The sequence below is a fragment of the Schistocerca nitens genome, chromosome 1, assembly GCF_023898315.1.
Source record: "Schistocerca nitens isolate TAMUIC-IGC-003100 chromosome 1, iqSchNite1.1, whole genome shotgun sequence".
Lineage (NCBI taxonomy): Eukaryota > Metazoa > Arthropoda > Insecta > Orthoptera > Acrididae > Schistocerca > Schistocerca nitens.
The window spans coordinates 1,216,528,220-1,216,549,520 of record NC_064614.1 but is presented as its reverse complement, the minus strand read 5'-3'; the positions used below and the strand labels follow the sequence as shown (position 1 = coordinate 1,216,549,520).

At 40.5% G+C, this 21,301-nt stretch overlaps 1 protein-coding gene across 1 annotated transcript in view; it reads left to right on the top strand.

Moving 5' to 3' along the window:
• The window catches only part of LOC126201327 (extracellular matrix organizing protein FRAS1-like), a 422,703-nt gene that overhangs the window by 345,827 nt on the left and 55,575 nt on the right, over positions 1-21,301 (top strand). The window contains exons 13-16 of the mRNA XM_049936776.1: positions 4,684-4,840; positions 9,989-10,180; positions 19,377-19,607; positions 19,872-20,105. Coding sequence (XP_049792733.1) covers positions 4,684-4,840; positions 9,989-10,180; positions 19,377-19,607; positions 19,872-20,105 — 814 coding nt within the window. The remainder of the gene's footprint in view (positions 1-4,683; positions 4,841-9,988; positions 10,181-19,376; positions 19,608-19,871; positions 20,106-21,301) is intronic.

Genomic DNA, 21,301 nt, shown 5'->3' with positions numbered 1-21,301 from the left:
AGCAGTCCAGTCCAAAAATATTTTCGCACGAATGTGCGGTGACAACATGCAATTGAATTGTCCTGGTCACATTATGGAATTGTGCTGGCATGCTACATGTAACCAGTACTATAATACGTTTGCCACTATATGCTGTAAACGGAGCAGAAGGTGGAGCAAGTTGAGTCTTTCCTAGCAATTCATACACCCAGCTATCTATCAGTGTAACGGAAGAGCATGTATCCAACTGAAATTTCACACGATGTGAAGCAACGTGCAACTCAATGTACAATTTGTTCACCTGGCGTTGCACAGAGTGCGGCAAAGCACTAGTAACTAAATTGACACTACTATGCAAACCATTTGCTAGAACACTGTCTTCAACACTGTGTTCTTTAGAACTAATAGCATGAACAGAATGTGTGTGTCCAGAAGCACAAGAAGCAATTGAGTTCCGTTTACACTGTTGGCACACGGATTGTACATGTCCAACCTGCCCACAATTGTAGCAAGAATAATTACGTGATGGGCAATTGTCGCGTTGTGACACACATGACACTTCGGGCATGATTTCAAAGGTGCCCGCAAAGAAGCAAACTGTCTGTTTTGATGCAAAAGCTGTTGGCGGGGACACATGCTACTTCTGCCTTGCTGCTGGGAGCACACGCTGTGCGCGGCAACTGCGCCCGACAATGGTAAGTCTGTTGTACACAATGTCCGTCCGACACACGACAAACGGTAGGCAAGTCAAAACTATTTTGAGCTCTTTCACATGCATCTCTACTCTCCAAGATAGCTACGACTTGGTCCAGAGAGGGATCGGGGATCCACAAAATCTGTTCCCTTACATGAATGTCTTGCACATTCTGAGTTATTGTGTCATGAATCATACACTCCTGGAAATTGAAATAAGAACACCGTGAATTCATTGTCCCAGGAAGGGGAAACTTTATTGACACATTCCTGGGGTCAGATACATCACATGATCACACTGACAGAACCACAGGCACATAGACACAGGCAACAGAGCATACACAATGTTGGCACTAGTACAGTGTATATCCACCTTTCGCAGCAATGGAGGCTGCTATTCTCCCATGGAGACGATCGTAGAGATGCTGGATGTAGTCCTGTGGAACGGCTTGCCATGCCATTTCCACCTGGCGCCTCAGTTGGACCAGCGTTCGTGCTGGACGTGCAGACCGCGTGAGACGACGCTTCATCCAGTCCCAAACATGCTCAATGGGGGACAGATCCGGAGATCTTGCTGGCCAGGGTAGTTGACTTACACCTTCTAGAGCACGTTGGGTGGCACGGGATACATGCGGACGTGCATTGTCTTGTTGGAACAGCAAGTTCCCTTGCTGGTCTAGGAATGGTAGAACGATGGGTTCGATGACGGTTTGGATGTACCATGCACTATTCAGTGTCCCCTCGACGATCACCAGTGGTGTACGGCCAGTGTAGGAGATCGCTCCCCACACCATGATGCCGGGTGTTGGCCCTGTGTGCCTCGGTCGTATGCAGTCCTGATTGTGGCGCTCACCTGCACGGCGCCAAACACGCATACGACCATCATTGGCACCAAGGCAGAAGCGACTCTCATCGCTGAAGACGACACGTCTCCATTCGTCCCTCCATTCACGCCTGTCGCGACACCACTGGAGGCGGGCTGCACGATGTTGGGGTGTGAGCGGAAGACGGCCTAACGGTGTGCGGGACCGTAGCCCAGCTTCATGGAGACGGTTGCAAATGGTCCTCGCCGATACCCCAGGAGCAACAGTGTCCCTAATTTGCTGGGAAGTGGCGGTGCGGTCCCCTACGGCACTGCGTAGGATCCTACGGTCTTGGCGTGCATCCGTGCGTCGCTGCGGTCCGGTCCCAGGTCGACGGGCACGTGCACCTTCCACCGACCACTGGCGACAACATCGATGTACTGTGGAGACCTCACGCCCCACGTGTTGAGCAATTCGGCGGTACGTCCACCCGGCCTCCCGCATGCCCACTATACGCCCTCGCTCAAAGTCCGTCAACTGCACATACGGTTCACGTCCACACTGTCGCGGCATGCTACCAGTGTTAAAGACTGCGATGGAGCTCCGTATGCCACGGCAAACTGGCTGACACTGACGGCGGCGGTGCACAAATGCTGCGCAGCTAGCGCCATTCGACGGCCAACACCGCAGTTCCTGGTGTGTCCGCTGTGCCGTGCGTGTGATCATTGCTTGTACAGCCCTCTCGCAGTGTCCGGAGCAAGTATGGTGGGTCTGACACACCGGTGTCAATGTGTTCTTTTTTCCATTTCCAGGAGTGTATTATCTGCAAAAAGTTTTCCACAGTCACACACAAAATGACAGTCACGAGTTAAGCCCTTAAGGTCAGTGATCCACTCTTTGTAAGTTTGACCCGGCTGTTTGTGATAACAAAAAAATCTGAATCTGGCCACAGCAACTAGAGTTTGTGAGTCAAATTACTGTGATAAGGCCTGGATGCACTGTTCATATTGCAAAAGTTCAGGTCAGGAGGCCGGGAAAAGTTTTTCCAGTAAACAGTACACTTTAACACTGGCGGAGGCCAAGAGAAAAGAAAGTTTTAGCTGACCTGGGTGTTGGTGTGCTGCCATGTGCAATTCGAGTAAGGCCATATATTCTTTCCAAGTTTCTTCCTCTTGATTGAAGGCTCTGTATGGTGGCGTGCAGGTTGGTCGGTCCATTGGGCCAATGGCAGCAGGGGAAGTTGATTGCTGCTGCGCTGCTATGAGTTGTTGCACGCCAGACAGGATTTGTGTCATCTGCTGCATTTGCAAAAGCAAAATCTGTTCAAGTGTGACTGTCGATGCACTAGATGCTTGCGCTGTATTGGTAGGAGCAATGGGTGGAGGCGCGGGAGTAACCATGTTAGTATAATGCAACTGTTGAGAACAAGATACCAATAAATGAAACAAAGGCACGAAGCGCTCCACACTGTAATCAAAAAATGTCCACAAACAATTCTGTTAGTTTGGTTAGGTGCAAGCAAGAAACAATTTGCAAATGGTGCACAAGCGAAAAGCAAACGATGAGGCGATTGGGGTTGACAGCGACGTCAGGAGGCAAGGTCCGATCGCTTCTCCAAAATCCTCGTCGCCACTTTTGTGACGGCTCCCAAACCCAACGTCCTCACCCATACTTTTGGGGCAGCCACCACAAATTGTATAAAACATGGGTAGTGACCAGGATGTAGCTATGTCTGTTGGCCGAAAAATAAATAATGACAAGAATTGCTCCAGCTAGAATGAAGAGATAACTTATCTTTATTTCTGACGAAATGTGCACCAGCAAAACAAGTCCAAGTAATATCCAAGAGTAATCCATGTACTGAGCCTAGTGAAATACAATCGCAAATATCATACTGCAATGGCTCTGCTACAAACTCCACGAAAGGCTAGCAATAGACAATCGACAATAGGCTGTCCGTCACGGGTCAGCGCTCCTCCTTATATGCAAAAGGCAGAGGGCACTGCGGACCCGACCACAGCCATGGCGCGACCTCTTCCATCGGTGGTCACGCCCTGAGACACCTACGGCCATGACAGGAACTGTGGACAGTGATGTTATGGTTAGGGCTCGCATGCGCGAGTTGGTTGGTTGGTTGGTTGGGTCCGTGGATACAACATTAATATTTACCATTGCCAGTTCCATACCTTTTTTCTCTTAGTTCACATCCCTATTTCTGTCATTTTACTGCTTCTTGTTTAAGACTTTTGGTATTTATTTTCACCCTTCATATTTTTAATTTTCCATTTCAATATTATTTTCCCCTTTCTTCCAACTGCCCTAATTTTTCTACTTGTTTGTGTTATTTTTCATTTTCCCTCTTCTTAGCTAATTTGAATTTGTGTTTTGTGCATGCAGTGTTACACATTAGCTAGATTCCTGGATAACTGCCCAATTCAATTATTCATCTTTGCTGTGTTTAACATATGTGCATATGTACCAAAATTGAAGCATTTCACAGAATAGTCAGGTCTTGTTGTATATTATCAGACACACAGACAATTTCCGCTTCAGCTTCTATTTGGATTGTGTGATTCTAAAATAATGGTGTAAAAGATTAAACAAATTTTATCAGTTATCTCATGGTATTTAATCAGATAGGAGAACCTTGCGATGGGATAAAGTAAGCCACAGAGCAGTTGAAGACAACTATCAACTGACAGCTTAATTCTGTGCTGCAAATATATTTACATTCAAAAGTAAGGGTTTAGACTTATTTGAATGTCAGTTACTTGATGATATCATATTACTCAGGTATTTAAACACTTTGTGACATTAAATATTTTTGATAGAAGGTTAACCAATAGGAAAATACATAAGCAGCAATGTTGTAAAAGACAGATTGCTACTTACCATAAAGAAGACATGTTAAGTTTCAGACAGGCACAATTAAGAGACACTTACATAAAGCGTTTGGAAATAGCCTTTATCAGTAAAAGAGAGGCACACACGCACATGACCACCTGACCACCAACTCCAATATTCAGCCCAAGACGCATGAGTTGGCAGTCACTTGTGCATAAGATATGCTTCCTTGTGTGTGTGTGTGGGGGGGGGGGGGTCAATCTTTCTTTTCCTATCTTGTTGATATTCCTACTTGGAGTTTCCATTGTTTGAAAATACTTAAGCATTCATTTTTAACTATGTTCTCTCTTTGCTTGTTGCACAGATATCGCAGTAACCCATACTCCACTCTTCAGAATGTTAAAACACCAGAATTATACACTCATTTGGATCTTGACACTTGCCTTTGGACATTTGATGCATGGTTTAACATGAATGAAATTGTGAATGACTGTGGCGGAAGAATCAAATCTGAAGTACAGGTACAGTAAAACTTTTATTAATTGATGTATGTAGTTAACATAATAGAGGGAAACATTCCACGTGGGAAAAATATATGTAAAAACAAAGATGATGTGACTTACTGAACGAAAGCGCTGGCAGGTCGATAGACACACAAACAAACACAAACACACACACAAAATTCAAGCTTTCACAACAAACTGTTGCCTCATCAGGAAAGAGGGGAAGGAGAGGGAAAGACGAAAGGATGTGGGTTTTAAGGGAGAGGGTAAGGAGTCATTCCAATCCCGGGAGCGGATAGACTTACCTTAGGGGGAAAAAAGGACAGGTATACACTCGCACACACGCACATATCCATCCACACATATACAGACACAAGCAGACATATTTAAAGACCAAGTCCTGGTACGTAGAAACATGGCAGAAGATTTTTAATATCATCAAGCATTATTCAGTGTGTGTGTTTGTGTTTGTTTGTGTGTCTATCGACCTGCCAGCGCTTTCGTTCGATGTATGTAGTTAATGTGACGAGTGCATCTGAAACTTAGCAATACATTTAACAGAACTTAAAGTGTGAAGGACATTCAGAGCAAACTGAAATTAAAATAAAAATATCCATGATCACAAAGCTGAAGCAAATCAAACACAGTGAGCTAGAAGAATCTACCTATCAAGTGGCAGCAGGAGAATACATATATAATGGTATAGAAATGTGCAAGCTTTTGGAGCCAATGGTTCCTTCTTCTAGATGAAGGGTTGAAGGGGAAAGGAAGATGGGTGAAGGAAAAGGACTGGTAAGCTTTAAGAAATGGGGAGAGTTCAGAAAAGTCACCTAGAACACTGAGTCAGGAAAGATTACCAGATAGGATGAGAAGGGAAGAGTCTTTCCTTCTCATCCCATCTGGTAAGTCTCCCCTGACCCATGGTTCTAGGTGACCTTTCTGAAATCTCCCCATTTCTTAAAGCTCACCAGTCCTTTTCCTTCACCCGTCTTCCTTTCCCCTTCAACCCTTCTGCCAGAAGAAGGAACCACTTGCTCCCAAAGCTTGCACATTTCTATACCTTTATATGTGTGTTTTCCTGCCACTGCGTGGTGAGTCAATTTTTTTACCTATCCAATTACATTATATTTTCATAATTTGATTATTTTCATTGATATAGCAACTTGAAGATGTGCACAATAGTGGAACAGATCAATGCATATACATCAAGCAGTGTCACAAATTTTCAACCATGATTGGGACGCTTATAATGTTGATGTAAAAATGATAAGAAACTGAATAAAAAATGTAATTCTAACTAGATCAAATACTTTGGGAATGGAAGGAAACCTATGTTGATGTCCCTTTATCAGGCTTACCATCAGCAAGAATAATGGCAGAAACTTTGATCCAATGTAACAGTTTCTGCAACAAAATTGGTAACAATCTCTTGAGATTCAAAGGTGAGAATAAGCACAAAACATTCTCTGCACAAAATCAGAGTAAAAATTCAAGTTTTTGATGATCATCTTCATTGTCTTTGTTAGGGGCAATTGACTGTTATGGCTGGTATAGTGGTTGCCTTTTGTAGCTGAGAGACAGCTTGAAAATGATCAGAGTACATTATCATTTTGCCATGCACCCAGAGACTGTCAATGTCAGTGGTAGACGCATCACTTTTTGGTGAATTCCTCTATTTTTTCAGTATCAAGAATTTGCCTCCACACATCACTAAGATTATTGCCCCTGTTCGGATTGATGTTGTTCTCTCACATTCTAATTTATACTATCTTTTTTATAACAGAGTCCTGGTACGTAGAAACATGGCAGAAGATTTTTAATATCATCAAGCATTATTCAGTGTTTATTTGTGAGGCTGTACTCACAAAATTCTAATGTCTCAAGTTTTCAATTTTTTGTGCCCTTAGTGTTCTGCAACAGTGGCTGGAAACTGCACAGATCACCTGACCAATATAGCTGGTCCACAGTCACAAAAAATTAGATTATTTCCAGAGACCTTGAGGCCAACACAGTCCTTAACTCATCAGTGTCTCCTTAATACTTTTAAGTGCTAAAAAATATCTTATGCCTCATCTTTCCATGACCCGACATATTTTCTTAGATGTGGAAGAAAAACAATAGGTGGATCATCTAGTGATACTTCTGCATTTCCCCATTTTTGTTTCTTGTAAAGTACTAACATTGTATCTCATACCCCATACCCATTCTTTCAGAACATGCATTTCAGATGTTTCACCTTGGAACCCAAGTGGTCCTTGTCAGAACTTGTTGTAGATTTGTATAACAATCTATTTACAATGGCTTTTTTCTGGACTGTATGGAGGAAACTTTGTATGCTGAGATATAAATCTGTGTCCATCAGCTAGTGGCATACAGAATGACTGAGATGCTTATCTTGCTATTGTTCAAGAAAAAGATCTAAAATGATAAATTTCCTTCTCCCTTTGTATTGAGAGTGAACCAAATGTTCAGGTGTGTTCGAATCATGTGATCAAGAAACTTTTCAGTAGCTTTGGTGCTACATGGCCATATCATAAACCTGTTCGCAACATATATGGGGGGAAATGGAGCCATCTTTATGTGTGTTCCTCAGAAAGCTTCATGAAGAAATTAGCCACTGCTGAAGACAGTGGAGAACCAATGGCCATTTCATTGGTTACTTCATAAAATTTACCACCATACATGAAGTATGTGATTGTCAAAGCATGATAGAACAACTTTATAGTTTCAGATGGAAAGTGGTCTGCCAACAGATTCAACATGGCCTCTACAGGAACTTTTGTTTGGACTATCTCTGATTTTGTCACTGAGGATCTGAGAGATCTGAAATGGTATTCACAGTGGCCAGCTAAGGGAGTCATTAAACTGATTAGATATAGAGCTAGCCTAGAGGTGAGAGAATCAGTAGTACTGACCATAGGTCACAATGGAATGCTTTCTTTGTGATTTTGGATAAGCTGCGCAATTTGGGAGGTCTATGAGTTCAAGCTCTGATGGTAGACCAGAATTCTTCCGTTTTTCTGCTGTATGACATAGTACATTCATATTTTAGGCATTTATATGTATTGTATTCCAAATGCAATGGCACTTTGCTGTAATACTCTGTAGGATTAAGACTGACCATGGCATTTCCCCTGTTAGTCAGTCACACAGCTTGACCATCCTGAGGAGCGAGCACTTGCCTCAGCCACTTTTAAACCAACAGTATTTTGGAAATATGTTGACAATACTTTTATAGTTTGACCTCATGTTTTGGATTGGCTGCGAGAGATCCTACAACATCTGACCTCCATACATGAAAACATAAAATTTACTATGGAGTTGGAGAAGGAGCGTTGTCTGCTGTTTTTAGACATCTTGGTGTGACTTGAGAGTGATGGCACACTTGGTCATACAGTATAGAGAAAGCCCACTCACACAGGCCTTTACTTGCAAGTCGCTAGTTGTCACCATTTGGCACAAATGATGGGTGTTTTGAAGACATTGATTCACCGAGCCCATGCCATCTCAGACACCAATAGTTTGCCAATGGAACTGGAGCACCTGCAGACTGTATTTCTGAAGAATGGGTATTCGTCCCAGCAAGTAGAGAGAGCACTACAGACCTGTAAACAACGGAGCAAAGAAGAGGAAGAGGCCTTTAAAATGACTGCCTATTTACCATATATTGGTAATATTCCAGTGAAAAGAGGGAAAATACTAAGAAAATATAACATGAAAGCAATCTTTCACACTCCTGCAAAAATTTCATGGCTGTCAGGATCTGTCAAAGATGACCTAGAGCTGCGCAAGGCAGGTGTTTACAGGATTCTGTGTGAATGCGGCATATCTTATATAGGGCTAACACATACTGTGCAGGATCACATTGTAGAAAATCAGCAGCATACTTGCCTTCTTCAGCCTTGTAAGTCTGCCATCACTGAACACTGTATTTCCACTGGTCATTTTATGAATTACAGTGAGTCAAAAATTGTGGCCCATGCATCTAACTTTTGGAGTTCTATTATTAATGAATATTTTGAAATATGACTGTCTGAGAGGGAATCTCTTATTAATTGAGACTCCCATTTTCGATTGAATTCGGCATGGAATCCAATCATTGAAAAACTTTGTATCCTCTGTAGCCGGTGTAGTTCTGTGATGGAACTATGGGAAGACAATCGAACTGAAATCGATGTGGCGAGTTTTCACCACAGAGAGCACACTACATAGCAGTATCGAAAGCACTCAAGTAGTGCACATGCAATGCCAAGTGAATCCCCCACGTATGTGCCGTTGTGGCCTTAAATACCAGAGCTCAGTGCATTTTCGCCAGTATCACCTGAAGATGGCCAGAAGACTCTGCGCTGAAATATTGTGGCAGGAAGTTACAACATCCAACAGTTCTCCTGAAATTTTGTGGAAAAATATGTTCACCAGGAAAGTTTTAAATCTCACATCTGGAGATCTGATTGACATGTGTGTGATTGATCTTTTCTGCAAACTATCATCACTGGGAGTGAGACCTGATACTATCAGTTTAATATAGAGTAAGTTAAGCACAAGTTTACAATACACAACTGCACAGATTCAAAGAACATCCAAAGACAGAGATCTCAGTGTGACAATGAATTCTAAAAGAAGCCTGTTATAAAGCTTCCAACATCTTTATAGGTATTACCATATCTGAATGGTTGCAAATGGAGATTACTTTGAAGCTGAATAATGATATTCAGTATTTGGTTTGTATCTTTTTGTTTTCTTTGTTTTCCAATAGCATTTGGCAAACTTTTAGGTCAGCTCATGGGATTCAGATAGGGAATTTAAAGATTTTCCTGGCAACAAGACAAGTAATACCCCAGAGAGGCTGAACAGTGTGGGGTAGTTTTTGTACATGTAAAAATAGTTTATGTTGAAGTTGAAACTGTTATTGCTACAATACTGTACAATCATTTCACTAATTTTTATATTAGGTTTGATCACCAAATGTCATAAAACTGATATATTAATATGATATTTCAGTGCCTATGTTATTCTCAACTGTGAATACATTCCATGAAATACTGATAGATCAAGGGCTAAAAATTGATGTAAAAAAATTGTGACCTTTTTGTTTGATATAATTTCATACATCTACATAAAAATAGCTAAACAAACTGCTGTGCTAAACAATAACACTTTTGGCAGGTAGAAGGAAGTGACAAGAACCATGTGACTGTTTCTCTATCACTATACCTAAAAAGGTTATCAGCCTCTGGACCCCCCATTGGTTGGAGTACTGTTGAGCATCAGACAGAGCTGGAGGTGTCTTTCCATTATCGGCCATTGCTTTGGGGCAGTCAATTAAAACTTCAGCAACTGTTGAATGCAACTCTACAGGTGTGTAAAATGTTTATATTTTGACAGATATAAAAGTTAAGTAAATTGTGTTTAGGATATCTGTGTAATGCAGATGTTTTCAGCAGCTGCATTTGTAAGTTTAAAATTAACAAAAAACTTATAAACATTTGTCTGATGAAGCAAAATTTCTACTCTTTTTAAAATAATTGTGCAGTAACAAATCCTTGTGTGTTGGTGGTGCAGTAACAAATCATTGTGTTTTGGTGGCTGGAGGGGGGGGGGGGGTAGTAGGTTTTGAGGAGGAGGATGGGTTCTGTAGGTGTAGGTGTGCATTTGAGTTTGGGTGTGGACACAGGGACATCTACATGGGAGGATAGGTGACCAAGTGGAGGGTTGTGTTTAGTCTCAACATGATTGTAGCATTATTGTAACAGAAGGTTACAAACTTACTTCATTGAAACAAATGACAAGGAGTGGAATCTAATATTTTAGCATCATGTCAGTGAAGGGATCATTAGAGACAGAGAACAGGCACTAATAAGAAGATGGTGATGGAAATCATATGAGTCAATTTCAGTTAAACCATCCTTGTATTTGCCTAATTCAGTTCTGGGTAACCACAGGAAATTGAAAGTTGGATGGCTGGATGGGAATTTCACTATTTGTAGTATGTGGAAAGTTGGGGTATGTTTTGTGCATTATTTTGTAAAATAAACCTCTGACCATTTAGTTATTACATTGTAGTTGACAAAGACAAATGTAATTTTATACTGTTTTTCTGATGAGTATTTAAATTAACACAATTTCCCATTGCATTCTGATGATGGTTTGGACTCCACAAATCATGATATATGTTGGAGATCCTCATTAACCTGTGACTGCTCAACAGCTCTCCACAACTCATGGAGACTAATTGAAATAAATTTCAAGTATGAACATCACTTTCATAATCACACACTGTATGTTCTAATAGGACTTACATCAAGCAGCTTTGAGTGTCTTGCAGAACAATCTTATCTATGAAGTAATCACCTGTTGTCATTCATCATTTTATTCCAATAACTTATGGAATACAGGAAAAAATTACTGTCTGACTGAATATTTTTGTACACTAATTTCTCTTAACATTGGCATTCAACTGTGCCGTAGAAAAAATAGTGTAATTTTACTCCATCTAAAATGTTAGTTACTTAAATTCGCCCAATAACGTTTTACAAAAAAAATGGAACATAGTATTTTTCCTAAAGACCCTCATGCATATAACCAGAACATATGATGTTTCTTCAAAACATACTGGGAATTTTCTAGCTTTGTGGGTTGTATTGGTCCAGTTAATGCAATTTTTTTTGTTAACATGTCTGAAAATTATTTGACTGTCTTCAAGAAGGTGATGTGTTTGTTTAAAATTGGGACTACTGATTTGTTTTAAAAATGGAACAGAGAATTTGCATTAAATCTTGCTATAAAAATGGAATAAAATATATCAAAGTTTTAGAAACACTGAATATTCTTTTTGATGGATCTGCTATGAGCAAAACAAGGGTTTATGAGTCATGAAAGTGTTTCCAAGATGGCTGTGAACAAGTTGAAGACAACAAACATTCTGGACAACCCAGCATATCAATGACCACTGAAAACATGGAAAAAGTGAAAGAAATGATTATGAATGATTGCTGAATTACAATCAGAGAAGTAGTTGATAATGTTGGCATATCAACTGGCTCACACCATGAAATCTTTTTGGATGTTTTGGATGACAAAATGTGTGACAGTCATATCTGTGACAAAGGTGTTCAATTTTGATAAAAACAGCGGTGAATGCAAGTTGCTCAGGAGTCACTTAATGAAGTCAACAACAATGCAGAACCACTGAAACACATCATAACAGGTGCCAAAACATGGGCATAAGGGCATGATGTTGAAACTAAGACTTGATTGTCCTAGTGGAGGCATTCTGGATCACCAAGACCAAAAAAAGCTAAGCAAGTGCAGTCAAATGTGAAGGTTCTACTCATTGTTTTCTTTAAATTTAATGGCATTGTGCATCATGAGCCAAAAGGTCAAACAATCAGTAAGGAGTACTATCTGCAAGTTCTACATCATTTTCAGGAAGCAGTCTAGAAGGAAAAAAAAACAGAAGAAAAAAAGATCAACCAGATTTGTGGCAAAACAATTCATAGTTTTGCACCACAATAATGTGCCTGCCCCATTTCATTGCTTGTTCATGAATTTTTGGTGAAAAACAATATTGTAATGATGCCCCAGCCTCCATAGTTGCCAGATATAACTCTGTGTGACTTTTTTCTATTTCAAAAAATAAAGAGAACCTAAAAAGGCCATTGTTTTACAAGCTTAGATGAGATTAGAGGTTCACAGCTGAAAGAGCTAAAAGCTAGCCCAAAGATCAAGTTCCAAAAGTGTTTCAGGGATTGGAAGAATAATGTCATAACTGTATAATATCTAATAGGGACTACTTTGTAGGAGATTACATTTAATGTAGACAAATAAATAAAGTTATTCAAACAATCAAAATTCCTGATATTTTTTGAACACACATCATACGCATATTGTTGCTCAAGAATGAGTTGCATTTGAGTTCTTTACATGGTCTTCTTTATAAATGCTATATATTTATAAGATCCTTAGAGTTTTCATTAGAACATAATACTTTACACAATCAATCTAGTTAATACCGTTTTGTAACATAAGACCTAAGTGTATGAGTTAAGTGACATACTTCTAATGCTGTTCTCTATGCAACAGTTTTTTTTTTCCTTCTCCCCATCAATAGTATCTTGCATTTATTTACATATAAGGCAAGCTGTCACTCGTCAATTAACTGTATTGCCTAAGTTGTTTAGAACTGTGCTTCAGTTACTCATCACTGACACTTTCACTGTACACAGCTGTTCCATCTTCAAACAACTTGACTGTGTTGATAACAGTCTCTGACATTTTGTACATATTGGACACCATAATATTCTGTTCATTTTTTTGTGACACCTTATATCATATAAATACAGCCTTCTATGCACTGTGCGTATCATGAGCACTGACCCTTTTGGGGCTATATGATTGTGTCTTTGAGTCTATTTGTTGGAGAGAGGACTAAAATACTTATATCACATATAGGCTGTTGAAGAAGTTATTTGAAATTGTTACCAAAGTGTGAATTCAGAATTATTTGTTGACAATGTGGTCATGTCACTGTCCAGTAAGTTTAAAGTTACCTTCTCCTACACTAACATTCCTGAAAATTACAACACTGAAACAAGATGCACTTGACTGAAGTGAATTTTATACCACAGACTAGGTACATGACATTAAACAAATGATTATATCAATAAATAGTAATCAGTTTTTGAAAATATAATATAATTGGATAGATACTATATCTATTCACCAAGTGGCAGCAGGAGAAAAGACACACAGAAAAGTTAAGAGTAGGTGCAAGCTTTTGGAGCACGGCTACTTCTTCTCGCAGAAGGAAAATGGAGAGGGGTGAAAGAAAAGGACTGGTGAGGTTTAGGAAATGGGGAGAGCTACAGAAAAGTCACCCAGAATCCCAGATCAGGTGAGACTTACCAGACAGGATGAGAAAGAAAGACTGATTGTTGGAGGCTCCACTAAATGAAATGCCTCATCTGAAAGCTTTCACATTTCCTTAACTTTCTTTTATGTGTTTTCTCCTGCCACCACTTTGTGAGTAGATCTTTAACAATCCAATTATGTTACATATGCAAATTATTAGGTTTACAGAACTGTATATCAACTCTGGTTCTAAAAACTACGTCTACATCTACATCTACATCTACATGATTACCCTGCAATTCACATTTAAGTGCTTGGCAGAGGGTTCATCGAACCACAATCATACTATCTCCCTACCATTCCACTCCTGAACAGCGCACGGGAAAAACGAACACCTAAACCATTCTGTTCGAGCTCTGATTTCTCCCATTCTGTTCGTGCTCTGATTTCTCTTATTTTATTTTCATGATCATTCCTACCTATGTAGGTTGGGGTCAACAAAATATTTTCGCATTCGGAAGAGAAAGTTGGTGAATGAAATTTCGTAAATAGATCTCGCCGTGACGAAAAACGTCTTTGCTTTAATGACTTCCATCCCAACTTGCGTATCATATCTGCCACACTCTCTCCCCTATTACATGATAATAAAAAATGAGCTGCCCTTTTTTGCACCCTTTTGATGTCCTCCGTCAATCCCACCTGGTAAGGATCCCACACCGCGCAGAAATATTCTGACAGAGGACGAACAAGTGTAGTGTAAGCTGTCTCTTTAGTGGACTTGTTGCATCTTCTAAGTGTCCTGCCAATGAAACGCAACCTTTGGCTCGCCTTCCCCACAATATTATCTATGTGGTCTTTCCAACTGAAGTTGGTTGTAATTTTAACACCCAGGTACTTAGTTGAATTGACAGCCTTGAGAATTGTACTATTTATCGAGTAATCGAATTGCAACGGATTTCTTTTGGAACTCATGTGGATCACCTCACACTTTTCGTTATTCAACTGCCACCTGCCACACCATACAGCAATCTTTTCTAAATCGCTTTGCAACTGATACTGGTCTTCGGATGACCTTACTAGATGGTAAATTACAGCATCATCTGCGAGCAACATAAGAGAACTGCTCAGATTGTCACCCAGATCATTTATATAGATCAGGAACAGCAGAGGTCCCAGGACGCTTCCCTGCGGAACACCTGATATCACTTCAGTTTTACTTGATGATTTGCCGTCTATTACTACGAACTGCGATCTTCCTGACAGGATATCACGATTCCAGTTGCAGAACTGAGACAATACCCCATAGGCCTGCAGCTTGATAGAAGTTTCTTGTGAGGAACGGTGTCAAATGCTTTCCGGAAATCTAGAAATACAGAATCAACTTGAGATCCCCTGTCGATAGCGGCCAGTACTTTGTGCGAATAAAGAGCTAGCTGTGTTGCACAAGAATGATGTTTTCTGAAACCATGCTAATTACGTATCAATAGATCGTTCCCTTTGAGGTGATTCATAATGTTTGAATACAGTATATGCTCCAAAACCCTACTGCAAACCGACGTCAATGATATAGGTCTGTAGTTCGATGGATTACTCCTACTACCCTTGTTAAACACTGGTGCGACCTGTGCAGTTTTCCAATCTGTAGGTACAGATCTATCGGTGAGTGAGCGGTTGTATATGATTGCTAAGTAGGGAGCTATTGTTTCAGCATAATCTGAAAGGAACCTAATCGGTATACAATCTGGACCTGAAGACTTGCCTGTATCAAGCGATTTGAGTTGCTTCGCAACCCCTAAGGTATCTACTTCTAAGAAACTCATGCTAGCAGCTGTTCATGTTTCAAATTCTGGAATATTCCATTCATCTTCCCTGGTGAAGGAATTTTGGAAAACTGCGTTCAATAACTCCGCTTTAGCGGCACAGTTGTCGGTAACAATACCATCGGCACTGCGCAGTGAAGGTATTGACTGCGTCTTGCCGCTTGTGTACTTTACATACGACCAGAATTTCTTTGGATTTTCTACCAAATTTTGAGACAATGTTTTGTTGTGGAACCTATTAAAAGCATCTTGCATTGAAGCCCATGCCAAATTTCACGCGTCTGTAAATTTTAGCCAATCTTCGGGATTTCGCGTTCTTCTGAACTTTGCATGCTTTTTCCGTTGCCTCTGCAACGGTGTTTGGACCTGTTTTATGTACCATGGGGGATCAGTTCCATCTCTTACCAATTTATGAGGTATGAATCTCTCAATTGCTGTTGCTACTATATCTTTGAATTTGAGCCACATCTCGTCTACATTTGCATAGTCAGTTCAGAAGGAATGGAGATTGTCTCTTAGGAAGGCTTCTAGTGACACTTTATCCGCTATTTTAAATAAAATTATTTTGCATTTGTTTCTGGTGGATTTGGAAGAAACGGTATTGAGCCTAGCCACAACGACCTTGTGATCACTAATCCCTGTATCAGTCATGATGCTCTCTATTAGCTCTGGATTGTTTGTGGCTAAGAGGTCAAGTGCGTTTTTGCAACCATTTACAATTCGCGTGGGTTTGTGGACTAACTGCTTGAAATAATTTTCGGAGAAAGCATTTAGGACAATCTCGGAAGATGTTTTCTGCCTACCACCAGTTTTGAACAAGTATTTTTGCCAACATATCGAGGGAAGGTTGAAGTCCCCACCAACTATAACCGTATGAGTGGGGTATTTATTTGTTATGAGACTCCAATTTTTTCTGAACTGTTCAGCAACTATATCATCAAAGTCTGGGGGTCAGTAGAAGGAGCCAGTTATTAACTTAGTTCGGCTGTTAAGTATAACCTCCACCCATACCAATTCGCACGTAGCATCTACTTTGACTTCACTACAAGATAAACCACTACTGACAGACACAAACACTCCACCACCAATTCTGCCAAATCTATCTTTCTGAACACTGTCTGAAACTTTGTAAAAATTTCTGCGAAACTTATTTCAGGCTTTAGCCAGCTTTCTGTACCTATAATGATTTCAGCTTCTGTGCTTTCTATTAGCGCTTAAAGCTCAGGGACTTTCCCAGCACAACTACAACAATTTACAACTACAATTCCGACTGTTCCTTGATCCAAGCACGTCCTGTATTTGCCATGCACCCTTTGAGATTGCAGCCCACCCCATACTTTCCCAAGGCCTTCTAACCTAAAAAACTGCCCAGTCCATGCCACACGGCCTCCACTACTCGTGTAGCCACCAGCTGAGTGTACTGAACTCCTGACCTATTCAGCGGAACCCAAAACCCCACCACCCTATCGCGCAAGTCAAGGAATCTGCAGCCAACACGGTCACAAAACCATCTGAGCCTCTGATTCAGACCCTCCACCTGTCTCTGCACCAAAGGTCCGCAGTCGGTTCTGTCAACGATGCTGCAGATGGTGAGCTCTGCCTTCATCTTGTAAGCAAGACCGGCAACCTTCACCAAATCAGATAGCCGCTGGAATCCAGACAGAATTTCCTCAGATCCAAAGCGACACACGTCATTAGTGCCGACATGTGCCACCACCTTCAGCTGGCTGCACCCTGTGCTCTTCATGGCATCCGGAAGGACCCTTTCCACATCAGAAATGACTCCACCCGGAATGCACACGGAGTGCACACTGGATTTCTTCCCCTCCTTAGCCGCCATATCCCTAAGGGGCCCCATTACGCGCCTAACATTGGAGCTCCCAACTACCAATAAGCCCACCCTCTGCGATTGCCCGGACCTTGAAGGCTGAGAATCATCCTCTGAAACAGGGCAGGCAGCTGCATCTGGCTCAGCCAGAGACAGTACCTGAAACCTATTTGTCAGACGCACCGGAGAGGCTTTCTGATCAGCCTCCGGGGACATCTTTCTCTGTCTGCCACACCTTGAAATGACCTCCTGATCAACCACAGGCGAGAGCTCAGCACCACTGCAGGCAGCAACCGGGGCAACCACAGCAGGCAGCGCTGACTTCGGTCGCGCAACTTGAGGCTGTTGCCAATGGGCACCACAGTGGCAGACCAATCTGGGGACAGATGGAATGAGGTTGACATCCCCGTGATACCCAAGCCCGGCACCCCACAGTGGTGCCCATTGGCAACAGCCTCAAGCTGCGCGACCGAAGTCAGCGCCACCTGTAGCTGTGAGCGAAGGGATGCCAACTCAGCCCTCATCCGAACACAGCAATCACAGTCCCTGTCCATTCTAATCGATGTTGAACAACAGTTACTGAAACACGAGTCCATGCCTAGATAACGCAAGGGAAACACACAAAGAATGTATGAACTAACCTGTACAAATGCCTAATGACTGCGCTACAATCTGCCTGAATTTTCGATTACAGTAACTAAAACTCGAAATTACACCTCCTATACGAAACTATGTAACAAATAAGTGAGCTAGGAGTATACGACTTGCTGCTGGCAGTTGCTTATCCAACAGCAACCGACACTGGCCATTCAAAACAAAAACAGAAGACAAATGACTATGTGAATTTACACTATTCAGGTACTAAAACGCGATGCTACAACTCTCAAATACTATAACATGCCCGAAATTTATGAATTAAACAATGCAAGTACCCAAAAACATGCAAGGAAATTAAGAAACTAAGCGCAATATGAAGCTCCCATATGCTGCAATTAAGACCTCTGAGTACTGTGAAATGAAATAAAAGAGGGATTGGATGTTTTTTTCAAGAAACTTCCCTCTGTGTGATGCTTAATGGAGTCCACATAACATCAACAGTGGTTGTTGGATGACCACAAAGAATAACTGGCAACCAGCTGCGTCCCAGATATGGTCAATGTGTGATACGCCAGACAAGTTTGCATGTTGTAGAATCAGTTGTATCCATCATTCTTGAAGGAAAGCTTGCACATTTCTCATCACATTGGCTAGGCTTAACAGTAGCACATTAAGTAGCAACTTTTTATGGGTGTTAAAATCAATTCTCACTCACTCTCAGTTCATTCTTAATATTAATGAGATGTCTGTCAGTTTGACCCTGTGTTTAGAAGTGATACCACAACACACACTGTTTTTCACCATGGTGGCAAGACTCTAGTTATGTAGGATGCACCCAGAAAGTCACAGGCCTTGAAAAGAGCTTGTATAATGTTAAGAGGGCAATTGAGTCTGTGTAGTTTTGATGATACTCCATTTCTAATATCAGGAAGGGTTTATGTAGGAGTATTCCTTTCACATGTAAGCAATAATATAATCTCTGAAAACTGGCCCTAAATTACATCACACGTCACACTTTCAAAACTTCTTTTATGACATAATTATGCAGGATCTTGTGGAAATGGAGTAATGGCAGAATGAAAATACTTTAGGGCAAAAACATGAAACAGTACTACTAAAAAAGGCTAAAAAATTCATCACCATCACATTCAGTAACACAAAGAAAACCTCACAAAACTTCATCAGAGATGAAATAGCCAAACAAAATAAGGATTAGCATTGAAATTTCATTATTTTTGGGAGACCAGAAATATTAAAAATTATTATCCACTGTATATATTCACATTTTGTGCATAATTAAAAAAAGCTATTAAACCTGAAATGAATTTAGAGTTTATTTATTAATGCATTTTCTTGAGCTGAAGCATGTTTGCTGAAGATAAATTACTTGCTTTATATCATTGATTCAATTTTATTCTAAAATTTCTGAGACACAACAAATTTATTTCATTATACACAGCTGAAGAGAGTGGCTGCTGATTCAGATGGCCGGTTGCTGCTGGATTTTACAACAACTACTCACTTTCATGGCTGGTTTGTGACATCTCACAGAGGAGCCCCTCATGTGAGATCCACTGTTTACCCTCCACATGGACTACTTACCAACATGTCACTGCATCTCATATGGTCACAGGCAACATGGAACAATCCAGTGCAGTCTTGGAGGGCAACTAGTGATTACAGTCTCCAGGTAAAATACAAAGACTGGGTACTAGAATCATATAGTCATTTCAATTTTTTTTAATTTTTATGTATAGTTGTATAGTTTTTCACAGATATGAGCTTTTTATTGGTCATCTACAGCTCTTATAGTTCTGCATCATTGACCATTTAATTAAGAAATATTTTACTAATGAACATTTTGTGTTTACTGCTTCGATTGCTCTCTCCCTTTATGTATAGTAAACATTCAAGTAGAATTTATTTTTCAAGCAACCCTTATGCACACTGACAGGATTACTCTGGAAACTACACAGCCAGTCTTGTGGCATGTGTTGCTGCTCCTGGGCTTCAGTACACACCAAATGCTGCCGGTGACTGCATACCTCAAGTATCACCTGTAAGGTTGTCTATTCCTGTAAATTTTCAGCATAGTGCTAAACCAGCAGCACTGTCATATGGACTTGAGACACATTTTGTCATCAGCAATAACCTTGACAGTTTATTAGGACCACCAGAAAATCTTCAGGTATGTTTAATGGAGCAAAGCAAGTAAGTAACATTCTATGTCTGTTCTCATAGCTTCAAAAATTCAGTTTAAGATTTTTTCTCTTTTTTAATACAAAGAAATAGTCAGTACTGCTTTATGTGCACTACAAGAACATTTGTTTAGTAAGCAGTTAATTTTTCTTGATGTAAATTGATTTTAATGAAAAGAATGAGCATTTGAAAAATATGAAGTAGATAGATAAAAAATGTATCCACCAAGTGGCAGCAGGGGAAAATGCATGAAGATGTGTGAACAATGAGCAGCCAGAGTCAATAGCTCCACCTTCTGCCAGAAGGGCTGAAGGGAAAGGAACATGGATGAAGTAAAAGGTTTGCCAACAATCAGCTTGTCCTCATCACATCCAGGAAATTTCCCCAGATTCAGAGTTCTCGAAAAGTTTTCTATAACTCTTCCCCTTTCTTATACCTCACAGACCTTTTGTTTGATCTCTCTTCCTCTTTGTTCATCCCTTTTTCCAGAAGAAACTGTCACTGGCTACGAAAGCTCATGCATTTCCACATCTTTTATGTATTTTCTCCTGCTGCCTGTTGGTGAGCAGATATTTTTAATCTAGCTTTATAACATTTTAAAAGGAATTTTTGTTATTTTGTGGCAGAAAAGTTACATATTTAAGCAAGAAAAGAACCAAAATTTTGGATCTCTTTATAGTAGTTAATAGAAACCAAGTGTAATCTGTTGCAACTCAAGAAGAAAGGGACAAAAAGACTGAAAATTATTAATTCTTGGTGGGTTTGATGTATTTAAGATTCATATGTAGCCATCAGAGTAGTGTGGACTGACATCCATAAAAGATGAAGTTAATCAACGAGCTAAAGAGGGCCAGGAAAATAGACAGTTGTGAGAGTGTTGAGCAATGTGGATAGTGTTTTTGCCACAGATCCAGATCATGAAGATATCATCAATGAGGCTAAGCTGAACAAGGTTTCAGGGTTTTGTGTGAGTAGAAAGTATTCCTCAATACCAAAACTATCAGCCATATCCCCACTTTGAGATACCATCCCTTCTTCATAATCCAGTCTTTACAGCTGAGTAAGATACATCTATAACAATGAGTGGTTCTTTACTAGTATGACAAAGCCTATGATGGGCTTTCTTATCTTAATATGCATTGCATACTCTCTTTTTCTGTAAAATTATAGAGGAAAATGGGAGGA